This window comes from Mastigoproctus giganteus, chromosome 7, assembly GCF_048544385.1.
Source record: "Mastigoproctus giganteus isolate SK-2022 chromosome 7, ASM4854438v1, whole genome shotgun sequence".
NCBI classification, from domain to species: Eukaryota; Metazoa; Arthropoda; class Arachnida; order Uropygi; family Thelyphonidae; genus Mastigoproctus; species Mastigoproctus giganteus.
Genome location: NC_143581.1, coordinates 22,011,492 through 22,035,235, shown reverse-complemented (window position 1 = coordinate 22,035,235; position 23,744 = coordinate 22,011,492). Strand labels below are relative to the sequence as shown.

General features: G+C 38.3%; 1 protein-coding gene across 1 annotated transcript in view; it reads right to left on the bottom strand.

The window, feature by feature from the left end:
* The window catches only part of LOC150082636 (L-fucose kinase-like), a 162,397-nt gene extending 139,110 nt beyond the window's left edge, over positions 1 to 23,287 (bottom strand). Inside the window, exons 1-3 of the mRNA XM_090377884.1 lie at positions 23,174 to 23,287; positions 17,012 to 17,114; positions 8,577 to 8,728 (exon numbers count right to left, since the gene is read on the bottom strand). Of these exons, the coding sequence (XP_090234010.1) occupies positions 8,577 to 8,728; positions 17,012 to 17,081 (222 nt within the window). The 5' untranslated portion in view covers positions 17,082 to 17,114; positions 23,174 to 23,287. The remainder of the gene's footprint in view (positions 1 to 8,576; positions 8,729 to 17,011; positions 17,115 to 23,173) is intronic.
* Between the last annotated feature and the right edge of the window lie 457 nt (positions 23,288 to 23,744).

The window sequence follows — 23,744 nt, the reverse complement described above, 5'->3', positions numbered from 1 at the left end:
ATTATGCTGAAAGACAGCACCACCAGAGGGGAAGACCGTTGCCATGAAAGGGTGAACCTGGTCAGCAATGATGTTTAGGTAGGTGGTAGACATCAGAGTGCCCGGCACATGGATGACTGGACCCAGGGTATCCCAGCAGAACATTTCTCAAAGCATGACACTGCCGCCACCGGCTGATTTTTGTCCCACGGTGCATCCAGGCACCATTAATTCCCCAGGTAAACGACACACACACACATACCCAGCCATCCACATGGTGAAACAGGAAATGTGATTCATCAGACCAGACGACCTTCTTCCAATCACTCAAGGTTCAGTTTCGATGCTCGCATGCCCATTATAGGCGCTGTCACTAGTGAACCATGGTTAGCATGGGCACTCGGAGTAGCCTGCAGCTATGCAGCCCCATTTTCAGCAGGGCTAGATGTACTGTGTGTTGTGACACATTACTTTCATCACCAGCATTCCAATTACCAGCGCCTTGAGCCACAGTGGCCCTTCTGTTTTTTTTTTTTTATGAGAACCCCAAACACGAGAGGTATTATAACCTATAGTACTTAGTACCGTGCTTGGGTTGGAGGTTGAGAAGACGAAAGAAGATATTTGTTGATATTGGACTTGAACTTCTGTAGATTGTAATTTTCAGGAAATATGTATGAAGGAAGGTTGTTCCAGAAAACGGCAGTTGAATGAATAAATGAGGAAGATGAAAAGTTGGTTCTGTGGGTTTGAAGTTGGACAGTAAATGGATGTTGGCTGGTGGCGGCACGTGTTCGGACTGTTTTGAAAGAGAGAGCGGGAATTATAGAAGCCAATTCAGAAGAACAGTGCCCATGGAAGTATCTGTAGAAGAGCATGCAGCAGAAACAGTGCGTCTATGAGACAGCGAGTGGAGAGACTCTGTTAGAGATGAATCATTAATTAACCTAACTGCCCTCTTCTGAATGGAATCAAGAAGCCTGAGAGAGGTTTTGGGGGCACCACCCCAGATGTGGGAACAATATTCCATGGCAGGGCGGATTTGCGATTTATACAGAGTGAGCAGCTGTTTGGGAGAAAAGTAACGCCGAGAGCGAAAGAGAAAACCAAGTTTTTTAGATGCAGAGGAAGCAATATTTGTAATGTGCTTGTGCCAAGAGAGATTAGAAGTCAGGGTAATCCCCAAAAGAGATATATCATTTTGCCTAGAAATCGCAATGTCACTAAACATAAGCATAGGAGCAGAAGAATCCTTTTTGTGAGATATAAGACAAGATTGAGTTTTAGAAGGGTTGAAATCAACTAAGTTGTCTTTGCCCCACTGGAGAATTACCTGAAGATAGGCATTTAAGGAATTGGCAGCAGATTTTCGAGAACTTGAAGCTGATTGAACTGGACAAGGTTTCTCAAAATGGAAAGTTGAATGCAATGTGCTATCATCGGCAAAACTATGGATAGGATTTCCAGTCAATGGAAGAAGGTCATTGATATACAAGAGGAAAAGAGTGGGGGAAAGAACTGAACCTTGGGGGACACCGGCATTAGTGGAGAAGTTAGAAGAAAGAGAGCCATCTACCATCACCCTCAGTGAGCGATCAGAGAGAAAACTGGATAACCAATTACTAAAAACAGTTGGCAAACCATAAGATGGAAGCTTGTTTAGAAGACCTTTATGCCAAACACGATCAAAAGCCTTTGAGATGTCAAGAGCAACTACTTGTGTTTCACCGAACCTTTCCATTGAATTAGTCCATAAATGGGTAACATAAGCCAGAATATCACCAGTGGATCGACACTGACGGAATCCATACTGGCGATCGTTGATCAAACGGAAGGTTTCTAGGTAGTTTAAGAGTTGGCGGTTAATTGATTTCTCTATTACTTTAGAAAGAGTAGAAGTAATTGCAATGGGACGATAATTGGATGGGAGGGATTTGTCACCCTTTTTAGGAACTGGCTGGATATGAGCAAATTTCCAAGCAGAAGGATAAACACCTTTGGAATAAGAAAGTGAAAAAAGGCGGCAAGGAATAGGAGTAAGTTCAGGAGCACAGGTTTTGAGAACAAGTGGAGAAATACCATCGGAACCTGGAGCTTTCTTAGCATCAAGATTCGTCAAAATCCTTCTGACGGAAGACCACAGGAGGCATTGAATGGAGCGTGTTAGGAATGGTGGGAGGTGTTTTACCAAGATCATTAATACATGAGCTCAAAGAAAAATGGGATGCTAGCAGGTCAGCTTTATCCTTGGCTGAAGTGACAACAGAACCATCTGGTTTGGACAGAGGTGGGAGCAGAGATGGGCAAAAGTTGCGGCAAATAGCTTTGGCAAGAGACCAGAATGCTCGGCTACCATTAGGGCAAGAAGCAAGTTTTCTACTCTTAGCCTGTTCAAACTCTAGTTTGGACTGATTAATAACTGCTTTACAATTGTTACGAGCTTTGGTGTAGGCAGAAAATGAAACTGAAGAATTAGAAACAAGCCAATTACGATATGCAACGTTCTTCTCTTGGACAGCCTTAGCACATTTATTGGAAAACCAAGGTTTAGATAAAGGACGAGATTTTAAAGTGGAGTGTGGGATAAAGGATTCCATTCCTGCAAGAATAATTTCACTGACACGATCTGAGCAAACGTTGACATCAGAAGTTTTGAAACAGTAATCAGACCAAGGAAAAGAAGAAAAGAAGTCTCGCAGGTCATCCCATTTTGCATTCTTGTAATGCCAAACAATACGAGGTTGGGAATAGCCATGAGATAAAGGTTCCATTGGAGAAGAGGCAATCACCAAGTTGTGATCTGAAGTGCCTAAAGGACCTCTCACTTCAACCTTGTACTTAGAAGGGTTGTTTGTGAGAAAAAGATCAAGCGTATTGGCTGTATGATTAGGATTGTCTGGTATTCTTGTAGGTAAATGAACAATCTGTGCTAGGTCATTAGTAATTGCAAAAGCCTCAGCATCTCGACCTGCTGGGTCGGTGTGACTAGAAAACTGAAGCCAGCTGGAGTTGTGAACGTTAAAATCACCAAGGAAAATTACCTCACTGTTAGGAAAGTTGGACTGGAGAAAGTCAAGTTGCAAAGAGAGGAAGTCAAAGAGCTCCAAGTGATTAGTGGAGTTTGGAGAACGGTAGAGACAACAGATGAATTTTACACAATGAGGTAGAGAGATTTTAAGCCAGAGAAGATCAAAGAGAGGAGATTCCAAATTGCCAAGTCTCTGACAGGGAATATCAGAACGGACATATGCACAAGTACCTCCTTTGAGGCGAAAGGAATCATACAGCAAATAATTTGGACATCTGAGATGAGCAGTAGTTGAATCAACTGATAACTGAGATTCAGTCAGAAAAAGTACATGGGGTTTGGAAGACTGCAAGTGGAAATGGACATCGTTGAGATTAGAATTGAGACCACGTATATTTGTGAAATGAATTAGGAAGTCCTTGGGAGGTTTAGATCTTTTCGCAGATAAGCTTGCTCTATTATTTTGACAATTCATGGTGTATTCAATAGTAAGAAAAAGTGGGTGGGAAATGCTGTATGAAGTAATGAAATTTTTGGATATGGCGTACATGTGGTAAGAATATACCCAGATCCTTGACATAACGTGGCCTCGACAATGCTCCCCGCATACACACTACTCGGACTCCCTCCAGTCACTATCTGGCAGAGTAGAGGTAGCAAGATTATACACTAGCTGATCCGGAAGCTTCCTAGAGAGTTACCAATAGGTTCAGTCCGGTGTACTAACTAGCGGCCGGCCTGCGAACACCGTTTTAGAGCTGTACCCTCGAAATGTAAGGAATATTGGATCTCGCCACGACATTCATCATAACCTCAAAAATCATCAATCATACTGCATGATGGAAGAGATAGGGAAGGGTTGGCCGGAACTTAGCTCTAGAGACTAAACATGGGTTCCACCACTTCAAGCCTCCAATAAGCAAAGTGGTGGTATTTCACCGGTTGATGAGAGTCATCTACCACCTAGTACTGCCTGGTAACATAGAGGGGCGGCATTCCTCTATGTGGTGTGGGCGCCACACCTCGACCCCTGCTTACGTTGGTTCACACCTGGGTTGTCACCCACCATGTACTTGTGCATGAAGGTTATACCCAGGATTACTAACAGTCCCACCATCGTGAAGGTGCAAGCAGAGGATTTGGCTGTCATAGACCGTCCGGACTTCGCCGAAATTGGGTCCACTTTGACTAGAGTGTCACCCGAATATCAGTTCCATCAGCGTTTTAGACTCCCAGGTAGTAAGAACAGCTTGTCTGGCATATCTGAGAGAATGTCTGTGACAACCTCAAGGACTGTTGCCATATACCATCTGGGAGAGCCTTAGCTCACCTCGAGCATCAATGAGCCATGGTCATCCAACACCTCGCCACCGGTTTGTGGGTTTTTCCTCCTCGGACCACTTTCAGTAGGTACTAACCACAGCTGACTGTGAGCATCCCACCAGCCATGCCATTTCAGATATGCTCTGACCCAGTCATCTGGCCATCAAACTAGCTCAAGTCCACTGCCTTCCCATCTGAAGTACAAGGGTAACACTGATTAACGGAGCTCAGTATCGAGTGTATTTTATACTGCGTCCGGACCTGTGCACGCACCATAGTTCACCTGCAGTTGCTTCGATTTGCATAACGACTTGCTGGTCATAATTTGTTGGCTCATCAGTGTATATAGTGTGTGTGTGTGTGTGTGTGTGTGTGTGTGTGTGTGTGTGTGTGTGTGTGTGTGTGTGTGTGTGTGTGTGTGTGCGCGCGCGTGTGCGCGTGCGCATGCGTGCGTGCATGTTCGTGCACGTGTGCATGCGTGTGTAAAACAAGTTATTAATGTTATACTTTGCATCACTCGGATGCAGTCAATTAGTAAAAACTGCTCAATAAACCTTTACTGCTGATCGTATAAAATTTGGTAAAAATCAGATTTCTCTGGGCAAGAAACTTGGAGCGAACAAAGCAAATGCTGAATTTGGTATCAATCCAGCTCTTCTTATTGAGCAATGTCCAAATATTTGAAACATGCTTCCACTTTTTTTATATATACAGGGTGTCTCAAAAATATTGGTACAAATGTTTAGGGGAGGTAGGTAACATCTAAAGGAATGTGAATCGTATAGGAACCCATAACCGGAAACATCACGGGAAAGTAGTAGCAGAGGCACAAGAAGCAGAAATGACACAAGATAGTAATTAGTGGCAAACATTTATTTGACATAATATTAACAATGGAGTACGAGATGGATGCATTTCATGATGTTACAACAGATGCTCGGAGGTTCCACCATGAGATGCGATGCATGTGTGACACCAACACAGCATGGATTGGTGGACACGGTTGAACATACCTGGAGTTTCTTTGACAGTAGCAGCAGCGCAGACTAGTCTTGCCACGAGAGCCATTTCCGTCTCCACAGGCAATTCATACACAACTGAGGGTCCCACACAGAAAGAAATCGAGGCTCGATAAATCAGGTGAGCGTGGGGACCAGGCAACGAGCCCACCATGGCCAATCCATAGACGCCCAAAACACCTGTTCAAATGGTCACGAACACACCTTCAATAATGGGCTTGGTTTTTGGGTTTTTTTTAGCAACTAAGGCCATATTGCTCCGGGGATATGCGGTGGTCATTCTCTGACCTTTCTGCACCCTCCGTATTTTGGTGGCTCACGGGCTCAAACCCCGGTCTAATCAAGAAGCGTGTGCTACACACTGCTGCTCCTGCCCACCTGGCTACGGAGGCGCCCCTTCACGTTGAAACCAAATGTTGCATCTCACATTTGCTGGAACATCGTCAAGTAACCCTGGTAGAATTTGTTCAAGAAAGATCCAATAGTTAGCGGAGTTCATGTGGGATGGTAACAGATATGGGCCGACTAAGCAGTCACCGACCATACCTGCCCACACATTTATTGCAAAGCGATGTTGTGCTGCATGGGGGTGCACACCGTGTGGGCCCTCTGCTAATCCATATACTAGGTGCATGTCTGCCAGCTCACAGTTCATATAACATTGCATGCTCTTCGTGTGGTGACTACTGCTTGAATGAGTAAACCAGGAATTTTCCCTCTTGCAAACTGATGAACAGCGCTGTGTACCGACTTACGGTGACGTTTCCGGTTATGGGTTCCTATGCGATTCACATTCCTTTAGATGTTACCTACCTCCCCTAAACGTTTGTACCAATATTTTTGAGACACCCTGTATAGAAAAACTCAAGATTATATTAAACTGCCAAATTTCTATTTTTTTAATTATAAAAGAAAGAATATTTATATAAAAGAAATTTTTTATAAATATTCTTTTAATTATAAAGAATTTTAATTATAAAGAAATTCAGAGCATATCCGAGTGTGAAATATTTTCACACTATTCCAAATTTCTAAATAAAATAACCAAATATAAAATTTCATTAAAATCCTACACTGGTAGTTGAGTTGTTATATGGTGGTAAAGATAATAACTGATTTGGTAAAGATAATAGCTGCTCTAGGTCTTTGCAAATGCACCTAAACAAAATAAAAAAAAAAATTAAATAATTACAGGTAACCCTCGTATAACATGGTAGTTAGGTTCCTATAAAATCTCGTGTAGTGCGAAACTGTGTTATACAAGATTAAAAATCAGTACAAAAAGGAGTGGTGGGTTACATTCCAAAAACTAACAAAAGTACACCATTTTTTTATAACTATAGGAATTTCTAACATTCCTGCTGGTGCACACACTGCTATGCAAGATTCTTCCACCGAGGTTCTCCTCTAGTGGTCTGCTAACCCTTAGGGATAGGAGTAAAAAAAGAGAGAGAGAGAAAAGAAGAAGAGAAAAAATTTATTATTTATTTATTTCTAATTATTTTACTTTATTTTTTTATCTATAATTATTTTTATTTTATTATTATTATTTTTTATTTCTATATTGGGACCTCCCTCCCTCAGAGTCCCAGCTTTTCCTCTTCCCTTTGCCCCATTTCATTTCTTGAGTTCTCTCCTTCCTTGCTCTGCTGGAGGGGACTGGACTCCCACAGGCATCCCTATACTGATCTGGTTGGATCCTTGTGCCGTGGATGGATGCTGGAATGCTTCTTCCTGGTGACAGGGCCTTCTAGTAACTGAGAGGCCAGATGAACAACATGAACAACACTATATCCATTGTACATGCACTACTCACATGCTCATCTGACCTTGGCAGATTTTGTTGCTTCACAGTGGCACTTTTTAGCAGTTTTTTGGGGGACCACTGGCACTGCTGATAGATATATACATGTCCACTGACTATCGTAAACTTAATTTTTATTAAAAATATAATAACTGAACAAACGTCTTACAAACTATAATACATATATGTCAGATAATGAATGTTCATTTACTTTTATTCTTCTTCACAGCTGTTAAGCACAATCAAATGTTTTCTCTGTTGCAGAATATCTTCACCGTCTGAACTTTCTTCTTCAGCATCCAGATTTCGTGTATCTTCTGCTCTCTTTAAAAAATCAGTAATCTGGGTTTGATTGCTTTTCCTTGATAGATTATTTTTTGTGATATGGAGCTAAGCATTTTTGATTTTTAAGCTCTCTTTTGAACTTTATGCTCCTTTCAGACAAAGGATCTGCATTCAAAAAATAAGATGCTAATTACTCGGCTAAATTTATGCCTTCCCATATGCTTTTTAGTGTAAAATTTGGAACTTCAGAATTTTCATCTGTGCTATTATCCTCTGTGATTTGGATTACCTCCAATGACATTTCCACCAAATCCCCTTCACCAGCCTCTTTTTCCCCAGCCAGTTCTTAAACATCTACAGTAGTCATATCATCAAAACATCAGTAATATCATCAATATCAGCAAGTTCTATTTGATTCCGTTTTCTGCTGGTTCGACCCTATTTCCTGAATGAACTGACTCTGGCCATACATATTTCCAACACACATTTAATGTTGACGGTTTTACTTCTTTGAGTGATAAAGCTATGATTCCGATACAGTCCACAACTGCAAAATGTCTTTTGAGCAGTGCTTTTTTTATAGGCATAATTTAGGTCGGGGATTTAATTCACAATAAAGAAATTATTCTGATACTGTTCTTAAGACCAAAGTTTAGTAATACATACCCAAAAAATTTATACAATATCAAATAAAAATGAAAATAACCTTACGAAAACCTTAAAGGTCACAAACTGCATGCTTTGACGTCACAATTTTTATGTGCTCAAACAAGCACAAGTTCAATAGCACAGAACCTAACACGGGGATGTCTCAATTTTTTTTTTTTTTTGCATAGCCACTTGCAAGTCAACAGCGGGGATTCACAAGAAAGAATGGAAATGTTGAAAAATTACAACACAGTAGGGTTTTCCCAGCACAAAAGCTCAAAAATACTGTGTTATGTGAGGTTTGCAGCAATTCTATATTCCATGTTAGAGCAAAACCATGTTATTTAAGTACCATGTTGTGCGACAATTGCCACAATTTATCAATCATGTTAGAGCGAAACTGTGTTGTAGAAGTACCATGTTATATGGGGATTGCCTGTATTCTAAGATTAAAGCAAACAGAACATATTATCTCAATAACGATGTTTACTGTAAAATTTTTCTTTGCACTAAGGTGCTCAGTAACCACCAGAAGAGCATTTAATGTAGCAGCACCACTTCCAATTCTTTTAGCAGGATCCTCCACAGTAAGCACGGTTGTTTCTTTTTGAATACCACCTTTTCTTTGTAAATATTCAAGTTCTACAGAAAAAGGTAAGTAATTGTTGAAAGAAACACAAATATCAACAGCCTTGAAAAAAATGACAACTTTTTCTTTAAATTTCAGAATTTCAGCAAAATGCTAAAATTTAAAAAATAATAATAATAATGATAATGTATAATACAAGAACTATATGAGCTAAGTAAATAAAGAATAAAATTGATAAGTGTAATTAAATTAAATTATACATTTTTTTTTTAATTCAAACCATCAGATAATCTTCACAGCACAATTTTCCTGTATTGAATGCTTGTATAGGCCATAATGCACTGGAATGGCATTCTGGTAGATAAGTTGTAACATTACTAAAAATATTGAGGTGGCCATTGCCAATTATATGTTTGGACAAATTTGTAATTAATTGTGGCATCTGAATGTCAAAAACAACAAAAATGGATGTATAATGTTTGCTTGTGTTGGATAAATGCATGAAAAAAATATATATTTAATCATATTTTTGTTGCAAAATATCTGGCAACAAAAAGTGTTATTAATATCTTCCAACTGAAGGAATGCTGTTAGTATTAAATGCAGCAAATGATGCAAGGATGCAGACTTATATGGCATCAGCCAAAAAAAGAAAATAAAAGAAACAAGAAAGAAAAATAAACAATACACACTTAATTTATCTATTCCCTCTAATAATTTGTATAATTCTTCCTTAAATTTATTCAAACTACCCACCTCCACAACACCAGATGGATGTTTGTTCCAACAGTCACTCAACCTCTGACTTAAAGTTTAAAAAATGTTTGCACATCTATCCTATAACTATCCATTTTCAATTTAAATTTGTCCCCTATGTATGTTATCTGAGCAAAAGTTAGGACACTATATGCATTTAATTTACTACACAGGTGCCTAGTTTCCAGATGCTGCTGATTGTTGATCGTTAGACAGATGCAGGTAGTGAAGGCAAACTGTTCCAATGATCAACTCGCTGGCTAAAAAAAACTTCCCATGATCAAATCTAAACTTCTTCCCTGTAATTTAAATTTATAACCACAAGTTCTGGAATTCTCTATAATAGTGAAAATTCTGCCTTTGTTCGTTTTACTAACCCCTCTCAGTGACTTATAAACCTCAATCAGGTCACCTCTGAGGTGCCTGGTTGCCAAGCTCTGTAACCCACATATTCAGTCTTTCCTCGTATTGCCTGGTTGCCAAGCTCTGTAACCCACATATTCAGTCTTTCCTCGTATTGCCTGGTTGCCAAGCTCTGTAACCCACATATTCAGTCTTTCCTCGTATTGTTGCCCATTTACTAATCTCACCATGTGAGTTTCCCATCTTTGGACCCTTTCAAGAAGCACAATGTCTTTTTTCAGAGGTCTCCATGCTTGAACACAGTATTCCAAAGGTGTTCTTACGATTTCCTTATACAGTGGGACTATGACCCCCCATAGCTCTACAGGATAATGTTCGATAAATCATCGATAGGACACCATGGGCTTTCCTGGCTGCTTGTTTACACTGCTCAGAACACTTTGTATCTGCCTGTATTATAACTCCCAGATCCCTTTCTTCTTCTACTGTTTTCAATTCAACTCCATCAAGTGTATAATTTATTTTAGAGTTGCTATTCCCCAAGTGTAAAACCTTGCATTCTGTTGCATTAAAACATGGCTGCCACTTTTCTGACCATTCTTGCAGCTTGTTCAAGTCAATCCTGAAGGAGCACTGCTTGGTACTGATCATTAACGACTCTGCCAATCTTTATGTCATCTGCAAATTTTGACATCAAGCCTTCTATTCCATTGTTGATGTCATTTATGAAAATCAGAAACAACAGTCGTCCAAAGGAATCTCTCCTAAGTTCACAATCTTCTGGTCTATAGATGCCCCACAATAACTTCAATGGTTCAATACGCTCCCTGGAATGTACTAAACCATTCAAGTTCAAAATGATTGGGTATATGCCATAAATGCCAGAATAGTTTTTACCTTTATGCTTGAAAGGTTTTCTAATAAACAGTCATAGATAATTTCAAAATCCATAATTTTATATGACTCAGCTTCACATGTACAACTTCTTTTCAGCATGAAGGGAATTTACTTTCTTCAGTAAAGACAGATGAAAATTACCTGTTCGATTCATCCGCAACATCAGTTGAGTTATCTAAGACTTTCCGACACTCAGTGCACCAGAATCCAATCTGATTCACTTTTTTCTTCCTTAAATTTACATACATGAAAAATTCCTTCTCACCATGCTTTGCTCTCTTGACCAGTGCTTTCTCGTACATAGCCTTGCCATCTCTAACTTTATCTGTGGTACTATTACAAATCAATTTTAGCATTAGTAGAGGCATATGATGCAAGAAAGCAAGCTTATGCAGCATCAGCAAAAAAAAAAAAAAAAAAAAAAAACTTCCACTTCGCCCCTCTATTCGTTCGAAATACCTGTCCGGCTGAGCCTTAAATTTATTTAGGCTATCAACTTCCACAACAAGGGATGGAAGTCTGTTCCACCAACCAACTACCCGCTGGCTAAAGGCAAATTTCCGCATCTATTCTACATCTGTCTTTCCTCAATTTGAATTTATGCCCTCTCAGGTCATTATTCTGAGCAAGAGGAAGAATCCCATCAGTATTGAGCATGCTCAAACCATTCAAGGCTTTATCCACCTCTATCAGATCACCTCGCCGGTGCCTAGTCTCCAGACACTGTAATTTGCAAAACTTAAGCCTTTCTTCGTAAGAGCAACCCTTTGTTCCATTCACTAATCTTGTTGCCCTTCTCTGTACTCGTTCCAGCAGCTCTACATCCTTCTTGAAATGAGGCCTCCAGACCTGTATACAGTACTCAAGGTGTGTCCTGACCATTGCCTTATACAAGGGAATAATCACCTCCTTATCCCTGCTAGAAAAATTCCTGCATATCATTGATAAGACACCATGAGCTACTCTTGCAGCCCGTCTGCACTGCCCAGAGAACTTCGCATCTGCCTGCACAATTACCCCCAGGTCCTTTTCATTCTCTACCACTGTCAGTGTAGTACCACAGAGTTCATACGTTGCTCTGGGGCTACTGTTTCCCCATATGTAGTACTTTACATTTGCCAATGTTAAACTTCATTTCCACCTCTCAGCCCATCTATTCAACCTTTCCAGATCCTGTTGCAGCAGCATAGCATCAGTAGTGTCCTGAACAACCCTGCCAACCTTTGTATCGTCTGCAAACTTGGACATTATGCTTGATATACCATCATCAATATTATTTATAAATACAGAAAACAATAATAGACCCAACACTGAACCCTGAGGGACTCCACTAATAATATTAGTCCACGATGAGCAGTGTCCATTGATTACCACTCTCTGTCTTCTCCCCCTCAACCATCCCTTTATCCATAGCAGCAATTTGCCTCCAATGCCACACTGCTCCAATTTGTGCAGCAGTCTTCCAGGTGCAACAGTATCAAAAGCCTTTCTAAGATCCAAGTATATAATATCAAAGTTATTCCCTGCATCCAGTTCTTTTGTGACTGCATCATAGTATCCAATCAAACTGGTCAGGCAAGACTTCCCCTTAACAAAACCATGCTGTGTCCGAGCTATAACTGAAATCTTGTCTAGATCATCCAGCAGTGCTTCTTTAACCAGTGCCTCCATTAATTTTCCTAGAACAGAAGTTAAACTCACAGGTCTATAATTACTTGTGTCAGCCTTTGATCCTCCTTTATGAATTGGGGGTCACATTTGCACATCTCCAGTCTATGGGTACCTCCCCTGGGTCCAAGGAAGCTCTCATAATTATGGCTAAGGTTTTGCTTACTTCCTTTGCTGCCTCCTTTAATATAACTGGATAAATCCCATCCACCCCAGGTGCCTTTCTTATGTTTATCTTCAACAATTTCTCCTCCACTTTACTCTCAGTTATTACGAGATTATCTAGCTTACTGCCAGAGTTGAATACACCTCTGGCATTCCCCTCGCTGAATAACTCCTCATGTGTGAATGTCGATGCAAAATATTCATTTAGTTTGTTAGCTACCTGAGCAGGATCATCAACAGTTGAACCATCGATATCAAGTGGACCAATCTGATTCATCCCCTTCCTTCTAGAGTTTACATAAGTAAAGAACTCTTTGCTGTTTTTCTTTGCATCCCTTGCCAAAGATTTCTCATAATCTGCCTTCGCCTGCCTAACTTCCTTTGTAACTTGGTTACAGATCAACTTGTATCTATCATAGGCTTCTGTGTCACATGTTAATTTATATGTATCCCATGCATTTTTCTTCTCTGCCCTATGTCTCATTAGTTCATCTGACATCCATTTAGGCCTAAACCTTGAAAAATATTTCTTTTGTAGCTGTTGTAAGCTTCAATACTATTCATTGCTCTTTAACTGTCCCATGTTAAGTTTTTTCTGTTCTATTTGACTTGATGGCTCTGAATTTATCCATTTCAAGATCCTCCTCCTGCAATATTTTCTTAAAGATATGCATTCATTCATGGCTTCACTAATTTTTGGTTTGCTTTAAAATTAGCATTAAGATTTGCATTAGTAAAGGCATATGATGCAAGAAAGCAAGCTTATACAGCATTAGTAAAGGCATATGATGCAAGCTTATACAGCATTAGTAAAGGCATATGATGCAAGCTTATACAGCATTAGTAAAGGCATATGATGCAAGAAAGCAAGCTTATACAGCATTAGTAAAGGCATATGATGCAAGAAAGCAACCTTATATAGCATTAGTAAATGCATATGATGCAAGAAAGCAAGCTTATACAGCATCAGCCAAAAAAAAAAAAAAAAAAAGCCCTTCTCATTTCACCCATTCACTAGTTCCAAATGTTTGTCTAGTTCTCCCTTGAATCTATTTAAGCTATCAACTTCTACATTGACAGATGGAAGTTTGTTCCAGAAATCAACCACCAACAGGCTAAAGGCAAACTTCAACACATCTATCCTACAACTGTCTTTCCTCAATTTGAATTTATGCCCTCAGGCGATTATTCTGAGCAAGAGGAACAATTCCATCAGCATTGAGCATGCACAAACCATTCAAGATCTTAAACTACCTTAATGAGATCACCTCACAGGTGCCTAGTCTCCAGACACTGTAATTTCCAAAACTTAAGCCTTTCTTCATAAGAGCACCCCTTTGTTCCATTCACTAATCTTGTTGCCCTTCTCTGTACTCGTTCCAGCAGCTCTACATCCTTCTTAAAATGAGGCCTCCAGATCTGAATACAGTACTCAAGGTATGGCCTGACCATTGCCTTATAAAAGAGGATAATCATCTCCTTATCCTGACTAGCAAAATTCCTATACATCACTGACAAGACACCATCAGCTACTCTATTATACTCATCAGAGTCATTAGGCATATAATACACTTCTACACTCAATTTTTCTTTCCCAGTGATTTTGTCACACCAAACTGACTCAACACTGCTCTGTCCACCCATATCGACTAGCTGTACTTCCTTGGATTTTGTGTTTCTTAACTAAAAGCATAACCCCTCCTCCCTTCCTTTCCTATCTATCCTTCCTGTACACATTCTACTCCCCAAATTCCATTTCTGCATTCCTTATATCTGTGTGACACAACATCTCTGATATCCCAACAATATCTGCCTTTGATGTTTTGACAAACACTTCAAATTCATCAAATTTATTTACCAAACTCCTAACATTGGTGTACACACAAGTATACATGCACCTGTTCCTGTTCTTAGCTACTTTAGCACAGCCCATGTATTTACTTGTTCCACAATGACTCCCAGCAGTCTCTGAAATCCCCCACATCTTGTTTTCCAGGCTGCTGCTCATTCCAATAGAAGCAGTTCAAGAATCACTCTCACCTCTGCCGGCGGCTACTGTTAATCTATTAGTCCGTGTATCCCCCCCCCCAAGCTAGCAGTTTTGTGACCCACCTAACACTGCCTCAATAGCATTAGCAAATATTCTTGCACCCTTTCTATTTAAGCGTATCCCATCCCTGTATAAGCAGTCTCTCCTGTTAACAAGCACAGACCAGGCTGAGAAAAATTCTACCCTTGAGCCTTGCACAATCTCTCCAGGGCTGACTGATCGACAAGGCTCTCATCATATATTCCCTCTTATCGTGTCTGGGCAGAATTGCAGACACTTTCAAATTCAACCCTAACTCAGCTCTTTTTCAACATTGGCCTGTACTTGTTAAGTAATTCTGCCGATCTCCTACTCTTAATATCATTAGTGCCAATGCGTACAACAATATCACCTTTTGTACCCTTAAAAGATATCTGTTCCACAATTTCGTCAACCTTTGCCCCTGGTCCTGTTCCACCTATTCTTTTTGCACAATATATTCCCCATTTCCCTGAAAATAGAGTCACCGACAACAACTAGTTCTTGTGGGACCAGCGCATTCTGCCTTGGGGGTTGCCTCTGTTGTGTGATGTTCAAGTGCAACAGAGGGGTTGCCTCTGTTGTGTGATGTTCAAGTGCAACAGAGGGGTTGCCTCTGTTGTGGCGCCTCCGTAGCCAGGTGGGCAGGAGCAGCAGTGCATAGCACACGCTTCTTGATCAGAGCGGGGTTCGAGCCCGTGACCACCAAATACAGAGGATGCGGAAAGGTCAGGAAATGACCACCGCATATCCCCGGAGTAATATGGCCTTAGTTGATAATGCTCCTAAAAACCAAATAACAACAACAGCCTCTGTTGTGTGATGTTCTGGGCATTGATATGGACAGCTGAGAGCCTGATGGGCATCTACCCTGTCTTTCAAGCTCTCAAAGGCCAATAACATCACTGAGTTGGCACCTGATTTCCTCACACTCCTTACATTGTACACACACAAATGCGTTCCCCTTGGCAATATCATGTCTCATTCCTGATTACTCCACAAACATCAAACAAGCAGTACATTTCAAAAGGCTGTGATTCAGAGGACAACCACCCTCCTTAGTTCTCCCCTGAACCACAGCACTCCCATTAGCTTGAGCCCTTTGCTTTGTTGCTCTGGTCTGAGTCATGAGTATTTACCCTCACTCTGCAATCCACCCAATTAATAGATGCCACATAGCACCTTAAATTGTCAAGTCCCCTTTGACAGTTTAACTTCATGAGTAATGACGAGGTCAACAATATTCTCACCCCATTATCTCTGGCATGCTGGTACAAATAATAATCATCTAGTTTATTTAGAAATTTTTTTTCCCAAGGTGAGTTACCCTCCCACTTATTCCAATCATTCTGGGGCAGATTGAAGTCACCCATAATAAGACATTTGCACTTGCTTGCCCATTCATTTGCAGGTAAAGACTCTCTTCATATTCTTCATAATCTTCTGGTCTGTAGATTACTCCCTCTCTCATTATGCCTTTGCTTCCACTAACTCACATCACACAGATTCTATGCTTCAGCCTCTGCAAAAGCTTTTTTCGCACTCAGGCTGTTTTTGATAAAAAGCATGACACCACCACCCCTTCTATCTTCCCTGTCTTTCTTGAATACATTATACATACCATAGTGGAACTCGTCATCCCCGATTTCTGGGCAGCAACACATTTCTGTTAGCCCTATTATGTCAGCATTAGAACCAAGATTTCAAATTCAGCCATTTTATTGACAACACTCCTGACATACTGTAGACACAGTTAAGACTAAGTAGTCTTTCCTTGTGTTGAAACAATCTGAATTCCCCCTTAAGGATTGACTCAATCCCAGATAATATGTGTGCTGAGATGGAAGAAACTTGAGGTGTTGTCACACCATGGCTGAGTTACTTGGTCTTGGTCAAGGGTTGTACAATTTTTTCTCCCTGAAACTGATTTTTCATCCTGTGAAATACACAACCAATGAAGCCACATTACTTGCTTCACTGCTGTCTCTCTTATGCAAAGGGCTGTGTTCAAATCCTATTGATAACTAGAGAAACAACATATATTCATCTTACAAACCAGCTTCAAGTTGACTATATGGAAGGTTTAAATGTGTGGCTATTACATGTAATGACAAATTACTGATACAGCAAATAATAATTGAGCAATTCTGAAACTTTACATATTCCATGCCATGACTTATTCTGTTTGTTTATGGTGGCTTGTACACTTTTAAATCTGTTCCTGCTTTTTATATGTCTTGTTCATATTATTCACTACTTTTGGAAGAATGTTCAAATATTTCTGGTATTATATATACTTCATACTACAATATTATGTAGTACATTTCATAAATTAATGCCAAAGTAGCAATAATCTGTAAAAAATATAATAAGATTAATTACAAGCAACTTTAATTTTTTTTAGAAATATCATTTTTACCTTTTGCAATGGCTGATGCCCAAGATGATGTTGGGCAGGTCACTACTATACAAGTCCAGTGATAACCCATTTTCCATCAGCTCAAAAAACTTAACAGTAATGCCTGCATAGAAAACTACAACATATTAAATTCTGGTATTATAATTAAAGTAAAAATAATGTATTTTTTAAATAAAACAAAACTTTCAAGTAGCATATAGTCATTCAAAAATATAAAAGAATTTCATTTAAGAAATTCAGTAACATAATATAATGATGAAAGACTGTGCATGTTCCCTGTGAATACAGAGGGGGAGTTGGTCTCCACCAGCAGGTATATTCTTCACTTAGTAATTTATTATGTTTCTTAAATGTGGTGTAATGTATATTATTATTATTATTATTATTATTATTAGCCATATAGTGCAAGGAAGCCTGAGGCTTATGCTGCACCAGCCAAAAAAAAATTTTTTCTGAATTACCCAGAGAGAGAGAGAGAGAGAAATAGAAGGGAATCACCAAGAAAAAGAAGAATGATGATATCCAGCTCAGGACCCTGGGTGTGCCAAGCCCATACTCACCAGATGTATATGAAAATATCAGAAGCCTATGGAATCAATTAGGAATTCAAGTTATCTTGGAAAGAAATAATAATATTAACATAATAATAATAATTTTAACTCTAAATTTTATCTTTAACACAGAATGATGAATTCTATAAAGAGTAGCATTTTTATGCACTTCCTATAAAAAGCTGGTAAACTGAACATACATGGAATTGCTTCTTCTATTGAGAAAAATGAATGAATGGGACTTTTAGTAATTCGAAAACATGATTTTTTAGAAAGTTCTTCCAGAACTGGCAAGAACAGTGGAATAAGTGTGCATGTGCTGAACATGCCTAACTCAGATAAAAGAGCCCTGCATATTAACCTCTATATGTACATTTTGATTTTCACAGATTCAGTCTTAGATTACTTAGAGGTGATTCCCTTAAATTGGAGGAGTGCCACTGTAACACCAATCCATAGAAGTGTCCTAAGAATGGAGTAGTCAGTCTGAGTTCAGTGGCAGGGAAAATCATAAGAGAAGATGATTACAAATAGTATAGGGCTATCTAGGTAGAAATAATATTCTGAAGAGAACAGAGCATGATTTTATAAAAGGAAAATCTCTTGTTTAACTAAACTGATAAACTACTATGGCAGTGCCAGGCATGAGTTGAGTGCAGTAAATAATGCTAACATTGTTTATTTGGACTTTAGCAAAGAAATTGACTCACTCCCATATGAGAGACTGCTATATTAGTTATCAGAATCACAAGTACAATCCTAAGATGGATTATGAACAACTACATTTTGGTTTTCACAGATTCAGTCTTATTACTTAGAGGTGATTCCCTTAGATTGGAGGAGTGTCACAGTAACACTTTACAAGACAATAGTCAGGCCACACCTTGAGTACTGTGTACAGGTCTGGAGGCCCCATTTTAGGAAGGATGTAGAGTGGATAAAACGAGTACAAAGAAGGGCAACAAGATTGGTGAGGGGGACAAAGGAGTGCTCTTACCAAGATAGGCTTAAGTTCTGCAAATTGCAGTGCCTGGAGGCTAGGCACATGTGAGGTGTATAAGGCCTTGAACGGGTTGAGCAAACTCAATGCTAATGGGATTCTTCCTCTTGCTCAGATTAAGAACATGAGGAGGCACAGATTCAAATTGAGAAAAGGCAGTTGTAGAATAGATGTGTGGAAATTTGCCTTTAGCCAGCGGGTAGTTGATTGCTGGAACAGACTTCCATCTGTTGTTTGGAAGTTGATAACTTAAATAAATTTAAGACTGAGTTGGACAGGCATTTGCAGTGAATAGATGGGTGAAATGAAGTTTTTTTTTTTTTTTTTTGGCTGCATAAGCTTGCTTTCTTGCATCGCATGCCTCAACTAATGCTAATGTTAATGTGAGGAGGCAAAGGGTTGTAAATTAATTATCTTCAGAGCATACTATAACTTGAGGTGAGGGTCCCTCAGGAATCAGAGCCGTTACTTTTGTAGATGATGTGAAGGCTGAGAGGGTGGTTAACAATAATTTCCAGGTAATTCTCCTTCAAGATGACTTAGACAGACTTCAGGGATGATCAGACAAATGACAACTATGCATTAATGCAGCAAAATGCAGGATCCAAAATAACTTACATACTTAGAGGAGTTCAATTAAAAACAGTACCAGAAGAACGAAATTTTGGAATTGTGAAAAGCAGACATGAAGATTTTCATGCAGTGCAGAAAGGTGGCAAGGAGGACTCATGATGTCCTGTGGATAATTTATTGAATGTCTACTCATGTCTCTTCTCACTCCTCTTTTGATTGAGATACATCTTTTCTTTCAGATCATATACACCTTTCTTTAATATTCTGAAGCTTCAAACTGTCTTTCCTCACCAAAACGAGAGAGACAACCAACTTAAATTCTTCCTCAAGTTTCTTAATCTTCTTTTTGTTATTTTTCCATGACATCTACTTCCAAACTATCTTCTGGGTCTGGCTTTCAATCTCCTTTAAGGAGACTGAAAGCCAATCTGATTCATCCCCTTCCTTCTAGAGTTTACATAAGTAATTTTTTGAATGTCTCTTTGCACACAAAGAAAAACAGCAAAGAGCTTTTTGCTGTTTTTCTTTGTGTCCTTTGCCAAAGATTTCTCGTAATCTGCCTTCGCCTACCTAACCTCCTTTGTGACTTGATTACAGACTAGCTTATATCTGCAGTAGGCTTCTGTGTCACCTGATATGCATCTGTGTCCCTGATATGCATCCCATGGCTTCTGTGTCACCTGATATGCACCACATGGCTTCTGTGTCACCTGATATGCACCCCATGGCTTCTGTGTCACCTGATATGTATCCCATGCATTTTTATTTTTTGCCACGAGCCTCATTAATTCATCCGACATCCATTTAGGCCTGAACCTTGAACAGTATTTCTTAGTTGGTAAGAAAAGCCTAGTAGCCTCCAAGATTAAGTCCCTGAAGGCTTCCCATCTAGAATTCACCATTGGTAACATCATCAGTTGATCCCACTGTATAGAATTCAAAAACTGCCTGAGACCACTGTAGCCACCTTTATGAAAACAAAAATCCTTCCTGAGCAAGAATCACTTTTGCCTCTGCCTGCAGCTACCGTTAATCTTTTAGTCTGTGAATCCTCCAATCTAGCAGTTTTCTGATCCACCTAACACTGCCTAATATTCAATAACAACCTCAAATTTGTTGAAAGGTCAGTGTAACTGATATAGTAACTTAATCTAGTAATGCCGCATGAACAGCCTGAATAAAAAGGAACAAGGGAAGTGGGAAAGGATTTTTCTGCAAAAGAATGGAACGTTTCTATACATATGTGAAAAGATTTGAGAGAGAGCTCTGTATCCCCAACCTTAATCCTACAGAAACTGGTACTTCATAAAAAAATTTGGAATGAAAACTCCTACAGTGATAATCAGTCTTGCTGATCTATATCAGGGACCACCAATTTAAAGGTGGTGTGCCAAGTTGACTTGCTACAGGGAGCTTAAATGACAGTTGTGAATTCTGTTTAAAATTGGGAAGAGGAAGGTCTAGGTTTAAGAAAACAATGGGGGTAATTCCAAATTCATGCAACCCAAACATCATTAATTGAAATTGATTATTTTACTATAAGATTACACAATCAAGTAATCATAATAATGATAATATAAGTAATTATAAAAAATATAATCAGGATTTTTTTTTCAAAATTCAGCTTTGATGTTCACTATACACCCAGGGTCTTGAGCTGGATATCATCATTCTTCTCTTTTTTGGTGATTCCCTCCTACTTCTCTCTCTCTCTCTTAGGGTACTCAAATATATTTTTTTTGGCTGGCGCAGCAAAAGCTTCAGGCTTCATTGCACCATATGGCTAATAATAATAATAATATGATTTTGAACAAAAGTTAGTGTTACCACAAGTACTGTTTTTGTAAGCATTTATATGATTACCAAAACGGATAAATTAGCTCTTCCATTTTGAACAATGCAAATTTTGAATCACCCTGCTAATGAAAATGTATTTTGTGACAATTCAGAATTAAATTGGAATATAGGTGTGCCTGTCTGTCTTTGTTGCAATCTCATGGCAATACACTACTGGAATCATTAAATTAAATTTTTCATGATTGTTTCAGAAAAAAATTTATTTAATGCTGGAATTCTGCTGGATTCATTGGAGAAGGAGAGAAAAATAGTAAAAGAAAATGGGAAGGTCTCCAGATTTACCAGAGTCCAAAGTGACACACCTTGTAATTTAATTTTTTCTTCTTATAATGCAGAGCGTTATAAGAAGAAAAATCCTACCCAGGGGCATATAAATATCTATGTTATCAAAGTTATAGGATGTTTCAAAACATTTGGACCATCCTTTCAGGATTGGTTCAGGACCTGAAAACAATGAAAAATAATACCTGGATTTTAAATAATTACCGTGAAGAACAAGCAGTCGCATACCTAGCAAAATGTTTATTCATACTAAGTATATTTGCTTATTCTTATTTATTTTTTATATTTTTATAATTTTTTTAACCATTGAAAACTCTATAGCCATTTTTTTTTATTTAAATGCCACAACTCTACCACTGTTCAGAATCAGATGCATGTTTATATAAACTTTTTCATTGTTTTTTGGTCCTGACTAAATGCTGAAAGTATGAGCCTGCATGTTATATATGTTGATATAACATCCTGTACATAATTTTTATAATTATAAGAGCTATAGAACCAAACATTTTTAAAATTAAATATATATATATATATATATATATATATATATATATATATATATATGGGCATAAAGAGTAAATTAAATAAGAGATGATTACACAGAAAGAGTGGTATAAAAACTGGGGGTTCTAATAAAAAAAATGAGGTCCCTTCCTCCAAATACAAGGTGGCTGGTCACTGATAAAAATTTGCAAAATTTTTTTACAAGCTCAATTTTCTTATAAATTTACTGTATACTGAAAACAATATTTAACATAAATTTTACTATTATTCACACCACTAATAATAGTAGTATAACAAGAATTGGGGGGGGGGGGGCACAGAGTTGCCATACGTCTAGCTTTCTAAATAAAAAAATAAACAAATTCTAGTGAACAAATGTTTATGGCAATTTTGTCACAATCCTCTAAGTTAGGCTTATTCAAAGTTTCTGTGTAAACCACAGTCTGTACAGCACACACTGTTAAATGTATGATAAGGTTTGTGTTGTAGCAGGGGTTCTCAAGTTATTGGTTGTGATCCTCCCCAGGGGCATACCAGACTTAAAGGGGTAGTCACATTTTATAAAATTTTGCCTTAGGTTTTAAATGATTTTTTTTTTTTTTTATTTCCAATGAAACAGTTTTATTTTAAAAAGTTGTAAGGCTCTGTTATTATTAAAAGTAAATGGTACATTCATTTCTTGTCAAATTTTAATTCAAATGAAATCATTAGTTTTATTTATAGAGCCATAGAAATTCGTTTATCATTTTAGCCTGTAATTACACTCTGTGGACACAGAGTTGCATTACTCAGATACTCTGTGTCTGTGGCTATAGCAGTTTGGAAACCCCCCCTGAAGTACTCGATAGTTAGTGTTTTATTATTTATTGTATGCTCATATACAATGAAAAAAAAAAAAAAAAAAAGGCTGACACGATCAGCATCGCAAACACAGAATCGTATGGCAAAGAATAACCAGGCGTTAAAAGAGTGACGAGGGTCAGGATTACGCGTGCTGTACCACAGAGTAGTATCTTACTTCTCTGTGTAGTGTAGTGTTCTGAATAGGTGCGATACTGAAGTATCAAATAAGGGAAAAGACAACTTTATCAAACACCTTATAACTGAAAAACACAAACTGATAATTAGAAATGCATAAAGTTCGCAAAACATAATTTTTTTAAATTATTATATATTTACAAAATATCTTTTTATAAAAAAGTTGGTTTTTTTAATAATTGTTATGCTATACTGTAATCCCAAAATCCGCAATTCATGTGGCAACCCTAGGAATATAACTGAAAATATTCTTTCAAAAAAACAACTATATTTTCATATGAGAGATGTTACTATTTCTAAATTCAATTTTATTTTTTGTCTGTGGGTAGGGTGCAAAAACGCACACGAAAATTGTACCTAACTGAAAATCAACAGTCGGAGCCTGTATTCTTGCCTACACACAGTACTTGCAACGCAGTGAGCAGATTTCATTAGGGATAAACTTTTAACATCTTTTGGTCGAAAACACAGTAGAACAGGAATAGTTTTGTAATTGTGAGAATTAATTAATACATTGTGAAAATGGTGTGCTTACTCTTTCTTTATAAAGTAATTTTTTGCATTTGGATCCTGTGTAGCAAAATACTAAATCAAATAGTATATAACATTACTATGTTATATACTCTTTTTTAACATTTTTTAATTACTATCGTTCAGGTCTTACTTTTTCTCTGTTTTTATTTTATTTATTTTTATTATTATTATTTTTTTTTTTACAGGAAATTTGTACTTTTCAGTGTAAGTCCGATCCGTTCAGTCTGAGTCTGAAGCGAATTAATATGGACAAACTCATAATCTACAAAAATAAATAAATAAAATAAAAGATACATGAAAGAAATCTAAGAGACCAAACTTAGCCTGACGCAGTAGGTGAGCATCCTCTGGCCAGAGGGGAAAAGGAAAGGGAGGAAAGAGCCGAACAAATTCA